The 14,872-nt window shown below is 44.1% G+C and overlaps 1 protein-coding gene across 2 annotated transcripts in view; it reads left to right on the top strand.

The window, feature by feature from the left end:
• Positions 1–14,872, top strand: part of Rnf150 (ring finger protein 150) — a 223,702-nt gene that overhangs the window by 131,989 nt on the left and 76,841 nt on the right. Inside the window, exon 2 of one of the 2 annotated variants that reach the window (XM_087594971.1) lies at positions 6,650–6,774. In XM_087594971.1, the coding sequence (XP_087451097.1) occupies positions 6,650–6,774 (125 nt within the window). 2 annotated transcript variants of the gene reach the window in all.

The following is a 14,872-nucleotide window of genomic DNA, read 5'->3' as shown; positions in this document are numbered from 1 at the left end:
CAACACTTGAGTTTTCTTTTTTTTAATTGGGTATTTTTTTTAATTTACATTTCAAATGTTCTTCTCTTTCCTGGTTTCCCATCCATAAGCCCCATCCCATCCCCCCTTCTTCTATGAGGGTGTTCTCCCTCCCCAACCACTTCCCTTCCCTCTTCCCCAACCTGACATTCCCCAACACTGGGGGAGGTCTAGCCTTGGCCAGACCAGGGGCTTCTCCTCCCATTGGTGCCCAACAAGACCATCCTCTGCTATGTATGCAGCTGGAGCCATGGTCTGTCCATGTGTATGCTCTTTGGGTAGTGGTTTAGTCCCTGGGAGCTCTGGTTGGTTGGTATTGTTGTTCTTATGGGATGGCAAGCCCCTTCGGCTCCTTCAATCCTTTCTCTAACTCCTCCAATGGGGACCCAGTTCTCAGTTCAATGGTTTGCTGCTAACACTTGAGTTTTAAATGACATCTGTTCCCTTGAATTTTTTATGTCTTTTGGAGAAACTTTATTGCAAGGTTCTCTTCCTTTAACACCAATGCTTATGTAGTTTACTCTTTGTTTTGTTTTTTGTTTTTTGTTTTTTTTTTCCGGAGCTGGGGACCGAACCCAGGGCCTTGTGCTTGCTAGGCAAACGCTCTACCACTGAGCTAAATCCCCAATCCCTGTAGTTTACTCTTAATGGTTTCCTGTGGTCCACTATCGCAGTACATAGACTATTTTCCGCCTAGCTTCTCATAGACAGGTGTGTGTATAAAACTTCATTTTTGCATGTTCTTACATTTTAATAAGCAGTATTCATGGTCATAGTTGCCATTCTTCCTTTCCTTGACAGAGTAAGACCCTGAAGTAGAAGCATCATTTCCATTCACACCCCAGTAGCCAAATAGTTAGCATATGGCAGCATCTAGCTGCAAGAGAGTCTTGGTATTAACATCTTTACTGCCAGCATATGCCCAGCTAAAATATCACAGGCAGACAACAAGCTCTGTTTCATTCCTTTAGCTTATTACTGTTCTAAAAATTATCTCAGTGTTTTTTTTTTCTGACATTAAATCATTCTCACTTCTGAATAAATTCCACATGGGCATGAAAACTGTCTTAATGTACTGCTGGATTCTATTTGGGAGAGTTTGATTTTGAAGTTTCATATCTGTGTATATCAAAAAATGTTTGTTGGTGCAGAAAGGAGTAATAACTTTGAGTTTATATGGCACTTCGCTGTTCTAAAATCATTTCATACAAATCCCACTTGAGAACTGACAGCAATTAGAAACCAATTACATCTTTTTAAATGAACTATTTTAAATGTATAAGTAGAAAAATATTTACAAATGAATGCTAAGTGCTTTTATTATAATTGCCTAAATCCTAGAGAGCTAAGAATAAGACAGAGGAAAGCACAGATTGGGGAAATGGGGAGAATATAGAAATGTTCACACCACCCTGGGTGCATAGCAGGGAAGGCAACACGCTCTAGGTAGTGCTTTGAACTCTGCTGAGGTCCTAGAGATTTCACTAATGCAACAGTTAAGCAGCCAGACTCAAACATGTAAGCAGAGGCTCTCTCGTCATTAGACACTCTCAGGCTCAATAAGGTTTGGACTCCTGATGCACACACACACAGAGCAAATAAGACCACGGCTGCCGAGTGCCGTCGTAGACAGAGAGAGCTTTAAAGGACAGGGTGCTTCTGTTGATTGGCTGTTGTCTGTCCCAGTCACACGTTATTATCTCTAACTGAAGAGATTTTCCAGAACACACAGGGCTCACATAATAGCAATCTCTCCGAAGCCAGAGGTGCATTGGGAGGAACATAGTTGTTAGGCTGCGGCCATTTTACTGAGGAGGCATTTGGCAATGAGAGCACCCAGGAGTCGCAGTAAACATAGAATTACCCAAACAGTTTGGTCTGTGCGGATTTTACCCATACAAAATCCGCTCTCTTTGAACGTCACTTCCGTGGTCTATGAGTCCATGTGCCTCATAGATACAAAGAACAGCATTTAGCCCAGGGACTATCCTGTGGTCGCTCAGCAAGTTCTGCCACACCCCACCAGCTCCCACTTCTCTCCTCTCCTGGCTCTTGTGCAGTCGCAGTTAGCATCTACTGCAGGGATGCATCTGGGATGAAGTAACGATCCGGGAAGACTCAGCGCACGTCTCCTTCGAACAAATTAGGTCCTCAAACAGCTTCTCCGCCTAGACTTTGTGCACTTATCAGAATACTTCATCCAAGTGCAGTTAAATCTACACCAGTTTGGAGTTTTTTATTTGTTTGCTTGCTTGCTTTTTTTTTTTTTTTTTTTTTTTTGCTTTTTTTCGGAGCTGGGGACCGAACCCAGGGCCTTGCGCTTGCTAGGCAAGCGCTCTACCACTGAGCTAAATCCCCAACCCCGGCTTGCTTGCTTTGTTTTGAGATACCTTAGACACCCAATTTACTTTTTTATTATCTGTATGCCTGCATGATTTATGTGCAATGTGTGCATCCATTCAAAAGCCCACAAAGGCCAGGAAAACACATCAGATCCTCCTGGAACTGGAATTATAAGCAACTGTGAGCCTCTTGTGTGGGTGCTGGGAATTGAACTCAGGTCCTCTGGGAAAGCAGCAAATGCTCTTAATCATTGAGCATTCTCTCAAGCCCCTAGGCATCCAGTTTTCAGTAACTAATCCTATTGTGATAAATTCATATTCCCCAGCATAAACTTTATTGTACATGGTATACAGTCTAAAGTACGAAGAGAAACACTTTGAGAATCTCATCCTTTTCTTCATTATCATCCCTGAAAGTTAGTGCAAATCTCAGAAATGAATACGATTCGTATCCATATGATTAGACCAGTACCATGTCTGCTTTCTCCCTTTTCAGAGGACGCTGTATGTCCTGAAGTCCTCACAGTTTCGGAGACAATAAGCAGTCACTATGCACTTAGGTTTAAAACAAACAGTTTAAAATGTTAATTATACCTTACCCTGCAGAAAGAGAAAAGGTTTTCTCAGATCCCTGGGAAAAGATGATGAATAATTTAGAGCTTTGCAGCATCCAAAACTTTCAGTGTCTGTGTCTTAAGTGCCGTACTGGATTAAAGCGCGCTGTCTATTTCCAGAGAGCAAGTCTTAATGACTACACTCTACAGCCTCTCAAGCATGAATTCCCAATAGGAAATCTGTACGCTAGAGGCAGGGTGAACAGTGCCAGGATATTCAGGCCTCCAGGTAGGAAACAGGTTAAAGGCTTTAAGACTAAAAGCCTGGGGCAGGTTCAGCCAAAAAGTAGGTCACCCTCACAGAAAACACAGGGTACAAAATAAAGCTGAGAATTTAGGAGGGAACTAAATCACACACTAATCTCCATCCTCTCTGTTTATCCATTAAGAGAGCTGAATAAATACCGTGCTTGTTACCAAACCCCATTTGGTTGCTAAAGATATAAATATGGAAGTAAAACTATGTGGTTTAGAAAAGCCGTTTTCACATGAGTAGTTCTGTGATCCCGAATGGGAACAAACCTTTTAAACCAAAGTATCAAAACTGGAAGCCATTAAGGGATATATTAATTTGGCCATTAAAATATAAACTTGTTCCTCCCTGGACGTGGCAAGCCTCTTAATTTACCCCCACATCCTGTCTTTTCAAAACACTAATCTAGAGCTTTAAGTAAGTATGCCTAGAGAATATAAACTAGAAAATAATGGCGCTGTCTCTGGTACTCACCTATCTCTGAGATAACTGCAGCTCTGGAAGGAACCCCACCCCCAGGCCAGCTTAGTCCAGAGCACAAAGAAGATCGTATTTCTGTAGAGTCAAAACCTGGGAGCGGCCTTAATCCCTCAAAAACCCCAGACCACATGTAGCCATTAGCCAGAACAGACACACATGAAAAGCGGCTACCAGACTGCGGATAACTTCTGCCAAGTTCAAACTCAAACGTCAGCTTCGGGAATTCTTAAGACAGCAATGAGGGTTGAGCACTCACCCGTGCTTGCTGGTCTCACAACATCAGTGCGACAACTGTAGGCAGGTTGAAAGTACACAACCTGGGGCTAGTCTGCTTCCGTGTGTGTGTGTGTGTGTGTGTGTGTGTGTGTGTGTGTGTGTGTGTGTGCATGTGTGTGTGTGCCCGCATGCGCGCGTGTGTGTGTGTATACACAACCCGAGGCTAGTCTGCTTCTGTGTGTGTGTGTGCATGTGTGTGTGTGCCCGCACGCGCGCGTGTGTGTGTGTATACACAACCCGAGGCTAGTCTGCTTCCGTGTGTGTGTGTGTGTGTGTGTGTGCGTGTGTGTGTGTGTGTACACAACCCGAGGCTAGTCTGCTTCCCTGTGTGTGTGTGTGCGTGTGTGTGTGTGTGTGTACACAACCCGAGGCTAGTCTGCTTCCGTGTGTGTGTGTGTGTGTGTGTGTGTGTACACAACCCGAGGCTAGTCTGCTTCTGTGTGTGTGTCCATGGGTTGTTGGGGGTTCTTAATGAATGCTTCACAGTGAAAAATAAATGTATCTACAGCAGTTGACTTTTAAAATCAGCCCAAGTGAAACACTGTCAAGGACGTGGGAGACTAGAGAGCAGAGTCAAAGAGACTCATAACACAGCTGACTCCTCAGTCCCAACACATGCACCTCTCTCTCATGCACACACACGCACAAGCACACTTGTGCACACACACAGGCACACTCATACACACACACCTCACACACACATCACACACCACAAACACACACACATATGCACACTAATTTATGCACACATGCATGTGTGCATACACACACACATAAGCACACTCATGCACATACATAGGCACATGCACTTATACATACACACACATATATAAGCACACTCATGCACACACACAGGCACATGCACATAACACACATACACACACCTTACACATATATACACATATCACACACCACAAACACACACACACACACACATATGCACACTAAGGCATGCACACATGCATGTGAGCATATACACATAATCACACTCATACACACACACACACACACACACACACACACACACACACACACACTCTGGCTCAGCCTAGTGAGTGATCCAGTCCCAACTTGCTGACTGGCTACAGCAGGGTTTCAATTTTTCCCTGAATCTACACCACACTAAATAGTAAACGGGCTCCTTTTCATTTGATCACCTCAGGTAACAGGTTATTTCCACCTGGAAGTGGGGCTGTGTAGACCAATCAGCTTACAGCATTTCCTGCAGATTGAACTGTGGGACTCTGGTCCATGTCTCAGCCACACTGACAGGCAGGGATGGGTCCTTTGAATCTGGTGTCATATGTGTATGAAATACCTTGTGTGTAAGGTCTTAGAACAACTTCCTTAGACATGCCTTTCACACAGTGGCGTGACGAGGGACAATGACCCATCTGACTGAGTTCCCCGGAAAGAGCCTCTTCCTTCAAGCAGTGTGATAACGAGGCGGAAGTACGTGAGACATCGGAATCAGTGTCTGTCTTCTTTTGGCTTGGCATGAAGTTGCGTAGGTCATGTAGATTGAGACCATTGAGACCATCACTCGGGCCATACTGTTGAGGCTCTGTAAGAATCCCTGGCTTTGCTCGCCTGGGTCCTCACACTTGTGTGTGGTATGCGTGTGTCCATGTGGGAAAAATCACTTTAAAGCATGGTACTTGGGATCTGTAATTGAGTGTAAACAGAGTATGTAATGGGAGAAAGGGAGAGAGGACTGTGGTCGGTAGTGGGAGCTGGGCATTTGACTCCTTGCCACGGAGTGGAAAGTCATTTTACTCTTTTTGGAAGGATGCATTCCAGATAGAGTCAGGGCAGCCCCTTAGGCAGTAGAATTTTTACTTATGCAGGACGTGTGTGTGTGTGTGTGTGTGTGTGTGTGTGTGTGTGTGTGTGTGTGTGTGTGATGTGTGTGTATGTGCATGGTATGTATATGTGTGGTGCACGTGGGGTGTGTGTGTGTTTGTGCATGAGGTGGGTGGTGTGTGGTATGTGTGGTGTGTGTATGTGTGTGTGTGTGCTTGTGATGTGTGGTGTGTGGTATGTGGTGTGTATGTGTGCGATGATTACACATTACATAATTGTGTGTGTGTGTGATATGTATGGCGTATGTGTGTATGTAGTGTGCGTTTATAATGTTGGGCTCTGTGTGTGTGTGTGTGTGTGTGTGTGTGTGTGTGTGTGTGTGTGTGTGTGTGTAACATTAGGGGCTGTTAAGATTCCTGAACATGAAAGGTTTAGTTAGATTTGGGATTCAAGGGGAACATTGAATCAGGTTGCATTTGCAGTAAGAAAATTTTACTAGCAGAGTTTATTAACACCGTGAACAGACAGCTTACATGGCAGAGCCTCTGAGAGGTGCTTGGGGCTCCTTAGAGGAGATTCTATATCCTGTGTTTGACGGTGGTCCTTAATACATGTTTGCAGTCGGTCTGTTTCTGGATCAGTGGTGGTGATGGGAAAGGCACAAAATGACTTTTCATCCTCAAGACCAAATTGCTGTAGTTTGGGGAAGTGTCAGTCAAAAGGATGGCACTTTACAAAATAGCGTAGCCCTGGCTCACAGGAAATGATGCCATCCCTTAGACGGTGCGCTCCCAAACCTCTCGCTCTGGTTACCTCCCCTCACCCAACCCTCATTGCCCGCTTCCTCGCCCCTCTCGCCACAGGTGTGGAAGACATCGTGGCTATAATGATTCCTGAGCCCAAAGGGAAGGAGCTAGTGAGTCTGCTGGAGAGGAACGTCACCGTGACCATGTACATCACCATCGGCACCCGGAACTTGCAAAAATATGTGAGCCGCACGTCGGTTGTGTTTGTCTCCATCTCCTTCATTGTCCTGATGATCATTTCCCTGGCATGGCTGGTCTTTTATTACATCCAGAGGTTTCGGTATGCAAATGCCAGGGACAGGAACCAGGTGAGTAGCTCATTAAGAAAAGTGCGGCTCTGTAAACTCCGTGCAGACCACGCAGGTCACGGTATAAACTGTGTACTTCCCACGTCACAGGATGAGATTACAAGTGTCTTCTGACTCCGCCCCGTGCACGCTGCTAAGGTCTGTTGTGCAGTTTTCCAGAAATGTCCTATGCATTTGAGTTCTGATGTTTTGCTGCTGTCCTCATTTAAGGTGTTGATGAGTTATCCTCACTCCCACCCTCTGTTCATTTTTAAACAATTGTTTCCTTAAGCAGAATGGACAGGGAGACAGACAGGGGCCTAGATGTCACTAACGGTGACAACCGGACTCCAAAAGAACCAAGATTTCCACCTTGGGAACATGAAGGGGCGCGGAATGAGATTTTTTTAATTTTTTAAAAAAGCTATTTTTAAAGCAGTTAATTTTTGAACATATAAACCTCGGATACAATGTGGATGTTGGATAATAGGATGCAAAGAAAAACAATTTCCTTCCACGTGAGTCCTTACTAGGTACTTCTCCATAAAGTATCTTCTCAGGATATTTTACACATGTCTAGGTGCGTATGCTGACATATATAAATACTCATTTTAAACAAAGTGAGAGCATAGGTAACGCTGTACCTTCTTCATCTCGGAGATTAATGATCGTGGAGATTTAATTCACCGCAACACATAATCAAACAGCCTTCTCACTTCTCATGAGCACCTAGCACTACCCTGCCTTCATATGTCATATTTAAAAATCCATATTTATAATCATTGATTAAAATTATTAACATGTTTTCTCTTCCAAATGAGACAGAGACATGTGACTCTTAGCGTTCTTTTCAATATATCTATGAAGTAAGTCCTGGAAGTTTAATGGCTAAGACTGTGTGCATTTAAACTGTGATGACTGCAATTCTGTCTTCCAAAATCTACTGTTGAGCCAGTTTCTAATTCAACCAGCAATGTTTAAAAGTAGTTTGCTGGAAATATCAAGTCAAGGCAAAGGTACTTGACACCAAACCTGATAACCTGAATGTAATTCTTAGAATCCACAGAGCGGAAGGAGAGAACTGACTCCCACAAAGTGGGAACTCTGCATGCGCCTCTCAGGACAAGCACAGGCATATGTGCGCGCGCGCGCGCGCGCGCACACACACACACACACACACACACACACACACACACACACACACACACACACTCAAGAGACAGAGAGACAGAGACATAGACACACATACCCAAATTAAGATAAAAAGAAAACAGCTTTCGATATCCTTAGCAAGGGAATGTTACAGTTTTTTATTGTGATTCAGTGACTTCCTGTTCCTGTTTTGCTTTATTCCTGTGACACTAGAGGTTGAAACCATGACCTTGCACATGCTAAGCAAACAGCGCACCACCATGCTACATTCCCACCCATGGCCTCACACTTTAAAATTATAAAGATAAAACGCTTTCAAGTGCAGTATAAAATATGGAGCTTCTGTTAAGTGCCCGTTTCTGTGATCTGACATTTGTTCAGTTACGCGACAGGAAACTTTCTTATTAGTGTATATCAGACGTTGATTGATCAAGGAGATTAACCGGATTTTTATAATATGGGATTCCTCTCAGATTCCCATCATTTTTTATTTTACCTACGGTGCTTTGGTGCATGAAGATGTGTTGCTGTTATTAAGTAACTGACTCAATCCAGTTTTGAATTTATCACCAGAGCTGGGATAACTGGTTCTTCTGCAGACCAAAACTTTAGAGAAAACATTCTCTCTTCGTCTACCTCATTCTATTTCCCTTTTCTAACTAAGTCCTACCGAGCTTTCCACTACAATGAATGAAGCACGATGGCCTGCCATTCTCACAGCTGGCTTTGTTGACAATTACCCTTCCCTTTCCTAGGCACCAGCTTCCTTTAACAATCATAAAGACCCCAGGACACTGACCCTGTCTGGAGATCTCTCCCGCTGCCTTCCTGCTCAGTATCACATCGTTTCAAGAACAGCAGCACCACCGCACACCTCACGACTGTCCCTGGCGGTCATCTCTGTCACGTTATCTCCTCTGTGTCTGTGTGCCTGTGTTCAGAATTGGTATAGCAGCTTTCACGCTCCTAGGGTCACTCAGGAGAGGCTCCTAACTGTGATGGTGACTCTCCTCTCTAAGTACGGTTCTGTTTTTCCTTTCTCTTGACAGTCTCCAGGAGCGCTGTTAAATTATCAGTCAGTCTGACATAGCCTTCGTGTGCAGTTCACCAGCGTTTCATCATTATGTGCTGGTTTAATTGTTTCTAATTTTAAACATCCCCTTTGATTTCACCAGCGTGTCTCATAACCCCTCTGCATAAATGAGGCTGGCATGATTAGATATCCTCTCTTCCAATAGTGTTTAAGGGAATATTCCCAATTTAATGAGATTTTAAAAATAATTTTCCACCATATTATTTCTCATTCAGTTTTACAGGTTGAGCTATTTCCTCCTGCTATAAAACATATAATTTTGCCAGCATATAACTATGTCAACTTAGCCCAACTTTACTGAGATTTTGGTAAAGAATGGATATTTAATTTTCGACAGTGGTTCCTGGGGTGTGGAATCAATTCTCACAGCCATGTTGGTTGCTGGGTGACTACAGGCAAGTTCAATTCTGTGTTCCCACTAAATATTCTGCAGCAAATAGTGCATAGAACACTGGTAGACACAAGGTAATGAACACGGATTGGTCCCGCTGGCTCCTATAAGGTGCCACATAAAGTAAATATACATTGGTTATTTAAAAGATAGCCACCAGCTAATTAGACAGCCATAAGTAAACCATGACCATGGATAATCTAAGTGACCAGTTAGTACTTATGACAAGAATGAAACTTTAGGCTGTGAACTAGCTAAGTCTTGAGTTGGTTGTGTAATCGTTTCGATCACTCTGGCTTCTGCAGATAGATAGAAGGCCCATGTCCCTCTAGGCTCGTGCACGCTCTGTGACATATTTGTTAAATTTCCTTGAATTACAATATTGCTATCACCCAGATCCACTGGTGATGGGACCATGTGAGAAGTTAGCCCTGTTTCCTGATCAATGTGAATGCTACATTTTTAGCCCTTTTAAAGGATGGAATAAGAACTCAGGGAAAAAATATCTTTTGATAGACAGTGTTCCACTCTGTTGAACAGAGTGTCACAGCTGTGCAGGCTGCATCTATAAAAAGCAGCAAGTTGACTTAAATCATTTATTTTTATTAAGGCATCACTGGCCTTCAGAAGAAGTGAGTCTTTGGCTCTTTATAGGATCACAGTCCGGGAGGAAACGGGAAAGGAGTTCATTTCACACCAGGAAACATCCTGCCATCAGGAACTTGGGAAGGACTGGGCTTGAATTAGCCTGTCGTAGGTGTCCACTGGACTTGGTGGAGTTTATATTTTAAAAATAAAATTACTCAGCATCTTACACGATAGTGACTTCCCCTGCTGTACTGTGCACAGAGACAGTCATGCCAGGGCAGTTGTCCAGGGAGTGAGGTTCCCTGGTATTCACAGCAAGGTCTTTTAGATGATGGTGCAGAGGACAAGAACTACAACGGGAAGACTTGGCTATTGGGCTGTGATTCCTGAAATAGGGAAGAAGCCGAAGGCAGCAACTGCAGAGTCAGAATGGGTCAAACATTTGATGATACCCAGGGGCATAAACTTGCCTGAGCTGTTTCCTGCCCAGGCCTTGGTTTCCTCAAATGTGAGGGCAGTGGGATGGCATGTCAGGCCTGGGGTCCTGCTGTGAGAACCAAACAAGAAATATGTGGCATTATCAGAAGGAGGTCACTATAGTCACTTTTAATGGACGGAGAAAAGAATTCTTGGAAGATAGTGTTTAAGTGTAAAAAGCTCATTTCTTACACGTGTGAGTCTGGATAGGAGGTTTTTAGTTCTTAAGACATAGTTTGAAACAAAAGGAGATTGTCTTTCCCACTTTTCTCTAGAAGTACAAGAAAAGGGAGGGCTATAAATATAAGATCCAGCTAATGCATGGCCATGACCTCAAAGCAAAACAGACACCAAGGCCCTGCCTGAAAACAAAACCAAATTCTTTAAAATGTCACTGTAGAGGTAAAAATCTAGTCGGTTTTTGGATTTTTGTTTGTTTTTCTGTTTTGTTTTGTGTACGAAACTAATATTCTACAAAGTGCTTTCAAATTTTCAAACAATAATGTATAGGCATAGTAAAAAATGAATAGCAATGAGGGCTGGAGAGATGGCTCAGGGGTTAAGAGCACTGGCTGCTCTTCCAGAGGTCCTGAGTTCAAATCCCAGCAACCACATGGTGGCTCACAACCATCTGTAATGGGATCTGATGTCCTCTTCTGGTGTGTCTGAAGGCAGCTACAGTGTACTCACACACATAAAATAAATAAATACTTCTTTAATACAATAATAATAACAATAAAATGAGAGATGCATTTCAGAGTAGGTTTCCTTCCCTTCCCACACCAGATTCCCTTAGCAGTTATCCCACAGTCTTTCAGGGAGGGAATAACTCTGACCATATCCTGTGAGTGCTTCCAGAAATGCCTATGTGTGTATAAATATGTCTTAGTTATTTTCACATTTGTTACACAGACAAGGGCTCTGCCTCACAGCTTGTATTAGTGTGGCACCAATAAGAACACGCTTTAAAATAGACATGCGACCTACGAGGGAAGGCACGTGGATACTGTGGACGGTAGGACCTATGGTGCCATAAAGGGCTAAGAGGTCAGATTATGGCACTGTTGGAAGTTCCTCCTGCACACCTGCTGTTCCTTCCTGCATGGGACGGGAAGACAGCCTACTTTTCCTCTTATACTTCCACTCAACTGAAAACACTTGCCCCAAACACAGGGGTCTCTCCTACATTAACCAATTCCCCAAGCCCCTACACTCTAGGTCCATTCTGACAACAAAGTCAGACCCCCACGGTAAAGGCGTCTACCAAGACTGCCCTACGTGTGTCAAGTCTAGGTTTCCACAGAGTGTCCACAGGCAAGCTCTTGGCTTAATGTTTATCTGTTCATTCTAAAATTTACAGCTTGGAGACAGCCAGGTGAAGGGGTAGGACGCTCAGTATGGAAGGCAGGATACAGAACTCTTTTTATCCTGTCTGAAGTGGACAGCTTCCACGTGCTCGGCAAACTGGGAGTTCTCAGAGCCCTGTTTTGGGATGCCAGGAGGTTTTATTACCTCGGGGGGGCGGGGGGGCATGGATTAAGTCATTGTTCATTGGTGATAGACCCCACCTTCAGCCTCTCCTCTCCTGAGAGACAGAGACAGAGACAGAGACACAGAGAGAAACAGACAGACAGAGAGACAGACAGAGAGAGAGAGACAGAGAGAGACAGAGACAGAGACAGAGAGAGGTTTATTTCCAACACGTTACACAGTCAAGATCTCTGCCTGCAGAGCTCGTGTTATAATGGCATCAGCAGACAGTGCTGCACTCGGAACACGTGTGGTGGTAGGGTCTAAACATCCCACGCTTCTAACCACAAGGTTCTGAGGTGGCCAGCCCTATCCTTAGGGACTTTCCAAAAGCCACCTTTTTAATACAAAGCCAAGGGTGACTGCAAGGTGCTTGTTTTGAATAATGAGACTGGGTTCACGTTGCTACTCCCATCACTAAATTGCAGGCATTTAGGGAGCTCTGAGGGGGAACTAAGATAAAGAACAAAATGTAAAGAACGAAATGTGTGTTTCTTTTTATACGCCACAGTGTCACACAGTCTAATTATCAACTCACTCTCGGTGTATTCTCGAGAGGGCTCCATTTTGGTTCAGAAGCGATACAACTACAATATGTTCAAGAGAAACGGGAATCAAGGGTGTAATGGGCTCAGTTTCAAACATCTACTACAAGTGGGGAAGGCAGAAGAGGCCCAGTGGGGTTGGTTTGGACACTGTATTCGGCAACGTTAAATTTAGAAGCTTATCCGCTACCGGAGCAGAAATGCCATGGGAGGTTTTTCACTACAACTCCTCATCTTGGGAAGAGAAGTCAGAGATGGATATAGGAGTGTGGGAAACACCAGTTCCAGGGCACCACTTAATCATTAGAAGCATAGGGCAGAGTTGGGTACTTGGGACGAGAGGTCTGAGTCCTGAGCCCGGCCTATGTAATATGACGTAGTATCTTCCTAGTCTCTCCACTGTTGATGCTGCTACCGTGATACAAAGCAGTGTCTTTCCTCATAGAGATCACAACCTCACGACACTAACGCAAGCACCATTAAAGAAATCAGCACAGCAATTAGACCTCATCGCTTTACATTCGTTTACTTTACAAGACCAAAGGAGCCGGGGAATAAAGTCCACCATTGTCCTTAGGGTCAATGAAAGTAGAGAGCAGCATAAACGTGTGACTGGACAAACAGCACAACTGCCTGGCGGTGGACTGGGTGAGGGCAGCCGTGCCAGCTCAGATTCTTCCTGGATTTTTTTCCTATGTTGCATTCCTTTCTCCCAAGTACAGCCAGACTTCTCAGAAGTGAGGGCTTTCGGGGAAGAGGAGCAAATGTGACCTTTGCAGGTTTCACGTTTGTTTGGTTTGTCGTGCAAAGGGGAACTCTGGCTCCTGTGACTCACCCCGGAGAAGAGGAATTCTGACTTCTATGACTTATTTCTGGGGAACAGAAAAAGTTCTGCGTGACACTTTGCTTCTGAAACTGCTTCTGGGGCCTTCAAGTGTCCTTTGGGCCAAAGAACTGAGCACATCAACTGAGCCATGCTTGTGGGTGTGGTCTTCTGAGCCCACATTTCACCAGGTTCCACCTTTGTGTGTTCTGTATCTGTTCTCCAAAAGTGTCCCATTCGCCCCTATTTCCTAAACATTTAGATTGCCATTTTAGTACGTTGAGTTTGATGGAGCATGTGCTCACATAACAACCTTTATATAGGTTTTATAGGACTTTTTTCTCTTTTTTTTTAAAGATTTATTTATTTATTATATATAAGTACACTATAGCTGTTCAGACGCACCAGAAGAGGGCATCAGATCCCATTACAGATGGTTGTAAGCCACTGTGTGGTTGCTGGGATTTGAACTCAGGACCTTTGGAAGAGCAGTCAGTGCTCTTAACCACTGAGCCATCTCTCCAGCCCACTTTTTTCTTTTAATATATAGTTCATCCTTATTTTTTCCATAAAGCAATTTTTCTTCACTGCGGTCAAAAATTGCCAATAACCTTGACTTTGATTTTTTTTAACCTGTATAGAGCAATGCGATGAATAAATCTAATTACCAGCATGCCCTCCTCTTGACGGTCTTCACCAAAAAGCAGAATTTGAAATTCCTTGCTCTATAAGAAATCCATAAACTTACCAACCATACCAAAACAGTGGGGGATGCCCCTGACACAGAGAGATACCTCAAGTCCCGACATGTGCGCTTTCCACTCTGACTCCATGAAACACAGGGGTGGAGAGGAGCTGCTTCCCGCTTCGTATTTGGTTTAGTTGAACACTCGAAGCCAAGGATGTAGCTGGGCGGTAGAGTAACTCTGCACGTGTGGTGTCTTGGACCCAGTCTTCAGGAACACCAAGAAGAAAAGCCAAAGAAACAAACAAACCGAAGGCAAAACTCCAAGCCACAAGAGGCGTGTCCCGGTCACTTTGTGTCTCTTCCTTGATGTGACAGAAAACCTAAGACGGTGAAGATGGAGGGACGATGTTTTACCTCAGAGTTTCACAGGTTTCAAGCCATGGCTGGCTTGCTCAATTGCTATGGATCTGTCACAAGTAAAACATCATGGGGGCAGGAACGTATGAGAGAGAAAGCTGCTCAGTTCATGGCAACCATGAAGTGACAAGAGAATAAGAGAGAGAGGCCGGGTGGTGGCGCAAGCCTTTAATTCCAGCCCTTGGGAGGCAAAGGTAGGTAGATCTCTATGAGTTCGAGGCCAGCCTGGTCTACAGAGCAATTTCCAGGACAGCCAGGGCTACACAGAAAAATCCTGTCTGTAAAAATG

This window comes from Rattus norvegicus, chromosome 19 (assembly GCF_021556685.1).
Source record: "Rattus norvegicus strain SHRSP/BbbUtx chromosome 19, alternate assembly SHRSP_T2T, whole genome shotgun sequence".
Classification (NCBI taxonomy): domain Eukaryota; kingdom Metazoa; phylum Chordata; class Mammalia; order Rodentia; family Muridae; genus Rattus; species Rattus norvegicus.
Note: the sequence above shows the minus strand (reverse complement) of the source record. Positions and strands in the feature narration are given on the sequence as shown.